Source organism: Haliotis cracherodii, unplaced genomic scaffold (genome assembly GCF_022045235.1).
Source record: "Haliotis cracherodii isolate W230 unplaced genomic scaffold, xgHalCrac1.p SCAF_13, whole genome shotgun sequence".
Lineage (NCBI taxonomy): Eukaryota > Metazoa > Mollusca > Gastropoda > Lepetellida > Haliotidae > Haliotis > Haliotis cracherodii.
The window spans coordinates 27,475,423-27,488,032 of record NW_027266268.1 but is presented as its reverse complement, the minus strand read 5'-3'; the positions used below and the strand labels follow the sequence as shown (position 1 = coordinate 27,488,032).

Genomic DNA, 12,610 nt, shown 5'->3' with positions numbered 1-12,610 from the left:
TGATGCGTTTTGATGTATGAGTACCCCACATACTTCTAGACCTGATGACTATTTACACAATGTTTCCGCATACTTCTGTGTTTGTTTCTTGTTTACAATAATGAAGATATATTGTGTGCGGAACCAGCTGAAGAGGCAGGCGTTAAGTATATATGTACCTTAGCATAACATAGTTGAATACTTTCCCAGCTTCGAAAAACTTCAAGAAACCAAAATAGCTCAAATTGCATGGAGCTCTGCGAACAAGCATTCATTACGAGCGCCATTGGAAATACTTTCTCTGCACAGGCCCCTGTACACACTTAGTATGTCGTGCCGCGCTCAGTGCCTCTAACTGCTGCGGGCGTTGTACATCGCCTTTCACCACATTATGTTGTATTCTATCCATATGTGGTAAGTTAATGAATTTATTTTATTGTTATTATAAAATTAATAACTATTTCTGACGGGAACGGGTTGAAAAGTGTAGGAACATACTCGCATGTACCAACAACTCATACTGTATTGACAACAGCGGCGCGGTGTCTCACATTGTTGCTATGCGTGTAATGAAACATCGCTCAAAACTGACACGCTATTACTGGAATGTCGCATCTCCATTATGCGGATGCTGTAGCATGTGCGGATATTGTTTTAAAGGTTGAATGTCACAGGGGTTCAGTGGATTCTAACCCACTGCTCTAAAGAAATGCCATGTGTTTACATTGTACATAGGGCCTACACAGTTCAGGTACTCAACTCAAAGGTAAGAAGTTTAAGAGTTTGGGTTGAAGTTATGCAATAGCATAAGGAATGTCTGCTTGTTTATCGAGGTTCTAACTTCACAAAGCTTTACGGACAAACAGCGTAGATATAGTACCTAGTTATTTGTCTTTTGTAAGTTAATGAGGAAATGAAGTCATAGGTTCAGCATGTAATTTGTGGATATCAACCATGGCGATTGTTGTGTTGATTGCTTTCTTCATAGCTGCGTGGTGGACAATCCATAGCGATTGTTATGTGTGGGTCTGATCCATAGTGGTTGTTATGCGTGGTGGACGACCAATAGCGATTAATATGTGTGGTGGACGATCAATAGCGATTGTTATGTGTGGTGGACGACCAATAGCGATTGTTATGTGTGGTGGACGATCTATGGCGATTGTTATGTGTGGTGGGCGATTCATAGCGATTGTTATGTGTGGTGGACGATCTATGGCGATTGTTATGTGTGGTTGACGATCCATAGCGATTGTTATGTGTGGGTCTGATCCATAGCGATTGTTATGTGTGGCTGACGATCTATGGCGATTGTTATATGTAGGGTATGATCCATGGCGATTGTTATTTGGGGTATGATGCATAGTGATTGTTATGTGTGGTGGACGATCCATTGCGATTGTTATGTGTAGGGTCTGATCCATGGCGATTGTTATGTGTGGGTCTGATCCATAGTGATTGTTATGTATGGTGGACGATCCATAGCAATTAATATGTGTGGTGGACGATCCATAGCAATTAATATGTGTAGTGAACGATCCATAGCGATTGTTATGTGTCGTGGACGATCCATAACGATTGTTATGTGTGGGTCTGATCCATAACGATTGTTATGTGTGGCTGACGATCTATGGCGATTGTTATATGTAGGGTATGATCCATGGCGATTGTTATTTGGGGTATGATACATAGTGATTGTTATGTGTGGTGGACGATCCATAGCGATTGCTATGTGTGGGTCTGATCCATAGTGATTGTTATGTGTGGGTCTGATCCATAGTGATTGTTATGTGTGGGTCTGATCCATAGCGATTGTTATGTGTGGTTCTGATCCATAGTGATTGTTATGTATGGGTCTGATCCATAGTGATTGTTATGTGTGGGTCTGATCCATAGTGATTGTTATGTGTGGTGGACGATCTATGGCGATTGTTATATGTAGGTTTGATCCATGGCGATCGTTATGTGTAGGGTATGATCCATTGCGATTGTTATGTGTAGGGTATGATACATTGCGATTGTTATCGGAAGGTTGGGGGTTCGATCCCCGGCGGAAGGTTGGGGGTTCGATCCCCGGCGTTAAAAGATGGTATTTGTTGTTAACCTGCCTAGTGATCGGCATTAAGGGGTTAAAACAATGACTGTTCGGCTCAGAGTCAGTATACTACTGTGTCGAGAGGGATATTCATGTTAAACTGCGGCATGGTACTAGAGGCTAGCACTATGTAATCGGCATTAGTCCGGTCTAGTACAAGCAGCCACACACACACACACACACACACACACGCACGCTCGCACGCACGCACGCACGCATGGACGCGTTAAACCTCATTTTACCTCACCTCTTTTTCTGAAAGGTATTGGTATTGTTTGATATAATGCATGTGTCGCTACCATGCCTATTTCTTTACAGATTCACATTTTGTTGCAATAGCGGCGATCCTTTCTTATGCTTTTCCTGAAAGATGAGCACGCCCAAATTATTGTAGTATCGATGCCACCCACTGAACTACTCATCCAGAACGCCACGCTGCCACCGTCCATGCTAAACCAAATAGATGAACACCATTAATTCCAATAGGGCTAACTGAAGTAGTTAAAGTCTACAGAACATTCATATTAACATATTTCACTGAACACACATTTACACAATGAATGTACACTAGCGCATCAAAATGTAGTCATCTCAAATATTTAAGTCTCAACTCAAGTATTTAACTTTTTAAGCTTTGCCTCAAATATTTACCCGTTTAAGTCTCATCGCAAATATTTAACTGTTTAAGCCTCACCTCAAATATTTACCTGTTTACGTTTCATCTAAAATATTTACCTGTTTAAGCCTCACCTCAAATATTTACCTGTTTGAGCCTCACCTCAAATATTTACCTGTTTAAGCCACACCTCAAATATTTACCCGTTTAAGTCTCTCCTCAAATATATACCTGTTTAAGCCTCACCTCAAATATTTACCGGTTTAAGTCTCACCTCAAATATTTACCCGTTTAAGTCTCACCTCAAATATTTAGCTGTTTAAGCCTCACCTTCAAGTATTTACCCCCTTAAGTCTCACCTGAAATATTTACCTGTTTAAGCCTCACCTCATATATATATAAATATATATATATATATATATACCTGTTTAAGTCTCACCTCAAAATATATACCTGTTTAAGTCTCACCTCAAAATATGTACCTGTTTAAGCCTCACCTCAAATATTACCCGTTTAAGCCTCAACTTTAACTATTGACCTGTTTAAGCGTCACCCCGAAGCGTTACCTGATTTAGGGTATCTTCAAGTGTTTACCTGTTTAAGCCTCACCTTTAAATATTTAACTGTTTAAGGGTCATCTTTAAAATATTTACCTGTTTAAGCGTCACCTTTAAATATTTAACTGTTTAAGCGTCACCTTTAAATATTTACCTGTTTAAGCGTCACCTTTAAATATTTACCTGTTTAAGTCTCAACTTTAACAATTTACCTGTTTAAGCGTCACCTTTAAATATTTATCTGTTTAAGTGTCACCTGTGAATATATACCTCTTTAAGTGTCACCTTTAACTATTTACCTGTTTAAGCCTCAACTTTAACTATTTACCTGTTTAAGCGTCATCTCGAAGTAGTTCAGATTTACGGTTACCTTCAAGTATTTACCTGTTTAAGCCTCACCTTCAAGTATTTTCTAGATTTACTTATCAAGAAGGTCGCCATTGCATGATATGATGACCTGTTTACACAGGTTAAGTGTACATGTTTGGGAATGACCCTCTCATGCGCTCTTCTACTTGCAGTGAAGCCGCTTGTTGGCTGCCTGACACGCAGCACGTCACACCATGAGGCAAGCAAGCTGTAATGTCGTGGTCGTGATGGTGGTGTTGCTTACAGGGACGGCCGTTATCTTGCTGGAGATGCCCGAGGTAGGCAGCAAAAGGGGGGACATGGAAAACCTGGTTGAGGGGGTGACTGAATGGGTGGGTGGGTGAGAGTATGTTTTATTTGGCGAGTTGGTACATGGGTAATCTGTGGTTGTGTATTCGTTTTGATGAATGGGTGAGCGTTTGAGTCAATGGCAAAACAGGTGGCTAAGTACATGTTTATTTGATGTTTTTACGCCGCACTCAGCAATATTCCAGCTATATGACGGCGGTCTGTAAATAATCGAGTCTGGACCAGACAATCCAGTGATTGACGTCATGAGCATCAAGCCACGCAATTGAAATACGATGTCATGCTTACCAAGTCAGCGAGCCTGACCACCCGATCCCGTTAGTCGGTTCTTATGATTAGTATGGGTTGCTGAGGACAAATTCTAACCCGGATCTTGACGGGTGGCTAGGTAAATGTGTCGGCGAATGTGTGAGCGGGTGGTTGGCTGGTTTGAGCTGGAGGTTGAGTGGGTGGTCGAATGAATGGTCAATGTGTGTGAACGGATGAAGGAGTGAGTGGGTGAGTGGACGAATGTGCGTAAGAATAGATGAGTAAGTGAACGTGTGAGAAGGAGGGGTGTGGGTGTATCTTGTTATGATAATAACATTATGGACGACCAAGACTGGGGTTTAGCGATTTACTTTGCCGGACAAGATATGGATTCAATGTTTATTTTTTGGTGACAAAATAGGTTCAATGTTTGTTCCTTGGAGTTAAATACCACACGAATTAGACACAATTGTTTTCAAGACGAAGGCATATCTCAAAATTTGATTCTGACGTGTGTTGAATTTGTATGAGCGCTATTTCAAATGCACTGACAGTAAACCTTATTTCCCTATCCTTTTCATTGTTCCCATATTCGTTTCCATCAGTATGAATTACGCTGCTTCACCTTCCAGACTCACCGTCTGCTGGCAGCTGTCGCGGGGCCATACCCACACACAAGGTATCAGTCCAGGCGGAAACACCCGACAACAGCCGACTCCTCACACAGACTTTCCGGAAATGTAATATTCAACGAAACGAATGTTCTTGCTGGACTACGGAAATATGGTCTGGTAAATGAAAACATAGCCTTTAAAAGCTGAATATATGGCCCAAAAAATACTGACAATAAGGACTGATAGATAATGAAAAAATGAATGGTAAATAATATATACATGGCGTGGTACATACAAACAAAAAGATACAAGACGAATTGACGAATAAATGTTATAAATTTATAGGTGTCGATATCTCATTAAGAGCTAAATGTGAAAATATGCTTGGGTGATTAAAATGCATTGCAACTCTACATTAATTTTGAAACAACTGCCATTGTTGACTTTTTGTAATGGAGTCCCTTTTTTAATTTCACTTTTTTTTCTGTAAACTCAATTCTTATGATATCTAGCAAACTAGCAGTTAACGGTGAGTCTACGCGGTTAATGGGTGGGCCAGAGAAGAGGAAGGTCTCTCTAATTACTCTCTGTTGTTTTCCTAATTGCGGAACAATTCACGCACTTCACGTACGTTATCGTTTGTCTAAAATGATTTAGTAATTAAGTCGCTAAGGTTAGTGGCTATAACAAGTTTCAATTTAGATGGCAAACGGAAAAGGTGGGTCACAATTTTAAATCGCGAAGCTCCATTACATACCTCTCTCCCATCACACACCATCACTTGATATTGCGGGAATATTAGTAAATGCGGCTTAAAACCATACTCACTCACTCACTGCTCCGACTCTTTCTCACCGCCATGCATATAGTACCTTCATACAACCACCCCAACCTACGTCCACACACATACCCCTAACACAACTATTATTGATATCGTCACTCTTCTCCAACAGTTAGACCTGCCATCGAAGGAAGTTCTCCGCCAGATGTCGCTTCAGCAGATGACAATGACATATCACAGGTAAACCTCAAGGTGATCTGCCTTTGCGACTACCATTGGGCAATGGCCGCGTACATGGCTAAAGACGGTCAGATATCTGCTGAGAGGCCCCCATGACTACTGCACGTAGAGACCGCCGTGTCTACTGAATATAGAAGTTGTCATGTCAACCGAACATACAGGTTGCCATGAGCACTGCATACAGTCGTTACCATGTCAGCTGAATATAGAAGTTGCCATGTCAACTAAACATAGAATTGCTATGACTACTGATCACACAGGTTGCCATGTCTATTTAAACATACAGGTTTCCATGGCAACTGACCATAGAAGTGTGTATGTCTACTGAACATAGAGACTGTCATGTCGACTGAATATACAGTTTGTCATGACAACTGATAATTTAGGTTCCTATGTTTACAGAACGTAGATATTGTCATATGCACTGACTATTGACGTAGCCAGGTTGATTTAACACATTGTTACCATGTCTACTAAACATGGACATGGTCAGGTCTACCAGTCGTCATGCATTAGTTCCACAAGATCTAAAATGTCTTGTTGGTAAGTACTGTTTCAATAATCGTTAAGGAAACTGTTTTCTGTTGTACATCATCAGATTTTAAAAGTCCTCCTTTTTTATTTTGGCGGCGGTGGGGTAGTCTAGTGGTTAAAGCGTTCCCTCGTCACGCCGAAGACCCGGGCTCGATTCCCCACATGGGTACATTGTGTAAAGCTCATTTCTGGTGACCGTGATATTACTGGAATATTGCTAATAGCGGCGTAAAACCATACTCGTTTTTTTTATTATGTGCAATGCTTTACTTAGTATTATCTGGTACCTTTTCTTAATGACATGTTATTGTTCTCATATACATTTGTTCATGTGTGTGAATCACTCTGATGTGAAAGGAATTCCCTGACGGGCACTTAAAGCAATATCTTACGTTACCTTATCTTATCTTCCCTTTGTATCACTCAAAGCTGACAAGACAGTTACAGATACCATGCAATAACTCTTTTTCAGTTACATCGACAATATCAACATCCTGTGTCACCGGAAGTTCCGGATGGGAAGGGTCGGCGATGGTGGCTGGGAGGTCTGTGATGACGAAGCCTATAGGCCTGGGGAGCCGTGTCTTGTGTACTCCTTTGGGTTAGTAAAACCTGCCTCGGGTGTCTCCTTTGTATCAGTAAGTCTGTTTGGGGTGACTACTCTGTCTCGGGTGTCTCCTTTGCATCAGTAAGTCTGTCTGGGGTGACTTCTCTGTATCGGGTGCCTCCTTTGTATCAGTAAGTCTGTCTGGGGTGACTACTCAGTCTCGGGTGTCTCCTTTGTATCAGTAAGTCTGTCTGGTGTGACTACTCTGTCTCGAGTGTCTCCTTTGTATCAGTAAGTCTGTCTGGGGTGACTACTCTGTCTCGGGAGTCTCCTTTGCATCAGTAAGTCTGTCTGGTGTGACTACTCTGTCTCGGGTGTCTCCTTTGCATCAGTAAGTCTGTTTGGGGTGACTACTCTGTCTCGGGTGTCTCCTTTGCATCAGTAAGTCTGTTTGGGGTGACTACTCTGTATCGGGTGTCTCCTTTGTGTAAGTGAAACCTGTCACTGATGACTCATTAAGTAAGTTAAAACCATCTCTGGGGTCTCATTCTAATAAATGAAATCTATCTCTCGTGTCGCCTGAATGTAAGCAAAACCTGTCGCTGGTGTTATCGGGTGGTTAAGTATAACAACTGTCGCGTGTATCCCATACAATACGTGTGACTGGTATTTTTGTGTTTGATTGACTTTGTCTGTATGTCAATGAGATGATGAATTTGTTTATGTTTCAGCATCAACCATGACTTTACATTTGACGATGACATAGCCAAGCTGTATGGGTGCCAGGTGTATGCCTTTGACCCCAGGTTTGTGCAAGTCCACCGTATACACGCTTATATACACTCGTCTTCCCGAGGCAAGAGAGTTAACTGACTATAAAAGTCCAAGTTCCACCCTTGCCGAACTAGGCTGGGATTATGGAGTTACATTTTGGCTGGACTAACGAGTCTATGCATAGTCCAATCAAAATCGCGCACCGAAATCGAAATCCGGTTCGTAAACTGTCATGCAGATTTCGGTCGATTGCAGGATTTGCAAAGCATGTGCATCGCCAACTTGTTGTTAACAGATGTTTTCCAAATCTTTTCATGTTTTTAATCAAGGTGCTCACGTGATTTGATGTACTTCGCGAAGTAAGAACCGTTTTATCACCAAATAGATGTTGATCGTAGATCAGATCGTCTTGACTGGGCGCCACCATTTTGTTTGAAGCAAATGCATGTGATACGAGAGGTGGAATCTGATTGGTCCATATGTGAGAGGCATAGAATGGCCATAACTCGTAATAGCCACTGGTGGCGCTACGATCGAGCCCAGGAATTCCAGGCTAGTTCGGCAAGGGTGGAAACTGGACTTTTAAAGTCAGTTTACGCTCTAGCCTCGGGAAGATGATATACACTACACTATAACTCCAGCCAAAGTGATGTTTAAGATGACTACGTTAATAATACCGAAGACGGTATGCCAAAACGTTTTGTCACAATCCCAAGCTACACCTTCAAAAGTCCTATTGAATGTATCTTCCCCTTGTGCATCCGACTGGACGTCGCCGGACATATACATTGGGCCACGCTGAGTGAGTGAGTGAGTGAGTTGGGTTTAACGCCGCTTTTAACAGTATTCCAGTTATATCGCGGCGTGTCGGCTTAATGTGGGAGGAAAGCCCGAAGTGATGCAGGTCTCAGACGTTTACCAATTCGGTGAAACCCACGAGCACAGGTATGGTGCTGACAGACCTAGAAAAATAATCGGGGCGAACCGGGATTCGAACCCACAATCATAGGTCCCTGGCGTGCCCAAGGGACGCAACTCTGCACAGCGAATGGCGGCGCCTTAGACGACTGGGCCACCCGTGCCCCCTGGGCCACGCTGAAATAACATATGCAAGTATAATGAGAATATGAAAAAAAGTCATTTTGTGATTTCCAGTGAGTGTCCTTTTCTTGATCGAGTTGAATAAAGAATAGATACGGAGACTTTCTCGGTAACTAGTTTGCCAATGAAGCCGACTGAGAGGTATCTTGGTGCAATTCCAAACGATGCAATTAAGATATCAGTATCTTTTATCTTAATTGCATTCTGTTTCAAAGGGAACGGAGTTCTGTAAGTTCTCCAGTGTTGGGTTCTGATGTTAGAACGTGTGATAAGGTCTGTCGGGAAGTAAGACCCGTAATAAAGTATTCTAACATTTTAGTTATAAAAGAACATATAAGTCTGTTTTTTCTAGGGTTAAAACGTCGTCAGTTCCTTGTTATCAGTGAGTGAGTTGGGTTCAACGCCGCTGTGAATAGCATGCCAGTTATATCACGGCGTGTCGACTTAATGTTGGAGGAAAGCCCGAAGTGATGCAGGTCTCAGACGTTTACCACTTCGGTGAAACCCACGAGCACGGTGTCCTTGGTATCAAAATTTCAAAAAATCTACATCCGAGCAAACATTTTCGTGATTAAAGTCCCCTGTGCGGGCAATAACATTCAGTAATTATAACAGTGTGAACGTGTCATAAAACGCATCGTTTTCGTGATTCGAGGCAGTGTATCTGGTACATCTGTTTGTGTGTGAATCTAATTGAAAACAATTAAGGTATTTTGAAAAAACCCAATTCAATTCTATTCTTTCAGTCTATTTTCGGACTATGATTATATGTGTATTACAATGACTTGTATAACAGCCACGTACCTTTAGGGACGTGACACGGGGTGTGAACGCTTATAACGATTGTCACACCGTGAACCCTGGCGTGACATTGCCCGTATGTTGGTCCTGATGGTGGATCTAGGGATCCAGTGTCACTCCTCTTGCAGATGCAAAGAGTTGGTTAAAGTTGCAAGGCACTGCAGAACTTTGCCTCAATAATACTGGGGCCAGGGCTGTTTCTGTCGAAGGCAGTACCCAGAGGCGGGCGTTATCCTCTTGGACTTCGAACTGACGGACAATCCTCCGCGCAAAGGGCACCATGACTGGCCTCAAAGCTTCGCGAAGGAATGAAAGACCTTGATACTGAGGCAAGGGCAGTCAGCTGACTAAGGCAGTAGCCAGATGCGGACTTGATCAATTTGGAATTAAAATTAATGCACAATTCTCTGCGCAATGAGTACAACAGCTGGTGTAGATAGTTTATGTCTGTATGTGACTGGGAATGTATGCATTTCAGCATGTGGACATATTTCTGTCTGCGTATATATTTGTCATGATTGCGTGTTCCAGCATGCGGGAATCAACCAACAGGCGTTCACAGTCTGTGCATTTCTCTCAGCTTGGTATCGGCAGCGAGGACACTTACATAGACCGCACAGGCTGGCACCTGATGACGCTACAGTCTATCATGGAGATGTTCGACCACAGCGGGGTAGGTGTTCCAGTTACTTATAATATATGTACTTAGGTGTCAAGTATGGGGGACCGCCTCCGTGATCGAGTGGTAGAGCGTCCGCCCGGAGAGCGGAAAGTCCGGGGTTCGATCCCCGGCCGCGTCATACCAAACGACGTTAAAAGATGGTACTTGTTGTTACCCTGTCTGGCGTTCGGCATTAAGGGGCTAAAACAAGGACTGGTCGTCTTGGAGTCAGTATACTGTGTCTGAGGGGGTATTCATATTGAACTGCGGCATGGTATCTGTCCAGACTAGTACAAGCAGCCACACACACACACACATGCATGCACGTCGCTATATAGGTGCAATAATCTTGGACGCGACGTTAAACCCCATTTCACCTCACCTCACCTCAATTATGGACCATGTGCTAGTTGTTGTTTATATATGATAACGACATATTATACCCCAAAATAGCCAAAAACAATGTGGCCAAAAACAAATAATATTAACGCTGTATACCATAATGCGTGTATTATGCTGTCATTGTGATTGCAGAGAATCATCGACGTCCTGAAGATGGACGTAGAAGGCGCGGAATGGGGGAGTTTACGTCAGATGATCACGTCACGCGATATGTCACGTGTAAAACAACTGTTGGTGGAGTTCCACTTTGATGGAGAGTTTAAAACCAAAGACATGGGAGTGGCGTTCCTCGATGTCCTAATTGACCTGCATGCTACTGGATTCCGAAAGTTTTACGCTCACAAAAATCCGTTGAAAAATCTAAAGAGTCGTACATTTAGCATCGTTAGAACATCTTGTTACGAGCTTCATTTTGTAAACATAAATATGAATGACAATATGTGAGTGTATTGTGTAAACTGTTGTGAATAAACTAAGTTATTTTTCTGAACTAATTGTGCATGATATTCAACGCAGTGACAGTGACTCAACAATATAGCAATAGTGTAACATTGAGATACTGGTATATGCAAAATATCAGTATGGTGTTTCAAACACTGTATGTACATAGATACTCAATACTGCAGCATGATATGTCTAACACTGTTACTTATATACACAATGCAGCTTAAGGACATGTCTGACACTGTGGGCCTATATATACGGGAACACGGGTGGCCAAGTCGTCTAAGGCGCCGCGATTCGCTGTGCAGAGTTGCGTCCCTTGGGCACGCCTGAAACCTATGATTGTGGGATCGAATCCCGGTTCGCCCCGATTATGTTTCTAGGTTTGTCAGCACCATACCCGTGCTCGTGGGGTTCACCGGAGTGGTAAACGTCTGAGACCTGCATCACTTCCTCCCACACGAAGCTGACACGCCGTGATATAACTGGAATACTGTTAAAAGCGGCGTTAAACCCAACTCACTTACTCTTATATGCCCAATACACCTTAAGGATGTGTCTAACACTGTGTTAGTTATATACACAATAGTGCTGAAGGATATGTCTAACACTGTGGTACTTGAATACAAAATACTGCTGAGGGATATGTCTAACACAGTGTTAGTTATATACACAATAGTGCTGAAGGATATGTCTAACACTGTGGTTCTTGAATACAAAATACTGCTGAGGGATATGTCTAACACTGTGTTAGTTATATACACAATACTGCTGAGAGATTTGTCTAACACAGTGTTAGTTATATACACAAAAGTGCTGAAGGATATGTCTAACACTGTGGTACTTGAATACAAAATACTGCTGAGGGATATGTCTAACACTGTGTTAGTTATATACAAAATACTGCTGAAGGATATGTCTAACACTGTGTTAGTTATATACACAATACTGCTGAGGGATATGTCTAACAATGTTTCACTGGTCTCTTTCATTTGTAGTTCAGGTGGGTAAATTGTTGAAGTGGAATTCGACATCGACGTTACACGTTTTGCGGTACCGCATTTTTGACAAACTGAAATAACGTAAAACAGTCGATAAGAGGCGAAATCGTTCCCAATGCGAAAAGAATTGCCATAGGGTTTAAAACGGGTTTTCAGTGTTTGACGCCGGGCCGTCAACGATCGGGCTCACAGTCTGTCTGCTTCCACCTCAGATTTTTTAACCGCATTACATGGATTTTCTGTCTGCTCATTACCGTGTCGACAACTTATACCTCACTAATTGTTTGATAGGCATTACTTAGAAGTTGACGAATGACAAAGTAGTCACAATTTATGTATAACAACTTCTGCAATACTGTAAAGGCGACGTTTCGGTATAGATCCTTAAACAGTTGTCAAGCAAGATTGAATGAGGAGAGAGAGAGTTTTAGTGATTTTACAACCGCTCCAGCCGTCGGCCATTTCGCACTGAATGAGGATGTTGTTGTTGTTGTTGCATTAAGTGTTTAAAAGGTCGCCTTCTGCCTAGGCAATTT

The 12,610-nt window shown here is 42.3% G+C and overlaps 1 protein-coding gene across 2 annotated transcripts; it reads left to right on the top strand.

Moving 5' to 3' along the window:
• The first annotated feature begins 301 nt into the window (after positions 1–301).
• On the top strand, positions 302–11,269 carry LOC139459126 (probable methyltransferase-like protein 24). 2 transcript variants are annotated; one of them, XM_071240575.1, is made up of 8 exons: positions 302–393; positions 3,769–3,894; positions 4,807–4,965; positions 5,742–5,809; positions 6,816–6,944; positions 7,622–7,696; positions 10,098–10,239; positions 10,762–11,269. In XM_071240575.1, exons 2-8 carry the CDS (start codon positions 3,811–3,813, stop codon positions 11,071–11,073), a joined length of 969 nt encoding a protein of 322 aa, XP_071096676.1. In that variant the 5' UTR covers positions 302–393; positions 3,769–3,810; the 3' UTR covers positions 11,074–11,269. The 2 variants fall into 2 exon arrangements, with proteins under 2 accessions (XP_071096676.1, XP_071096677.1); XM_071240576.1 differs by lacking the exon at positions 302–393 and adding an exon at positions 579–745.
• The last annotated feature ends 1,341 nt before the right edge of the window (positions 11,270–12,610 follow it).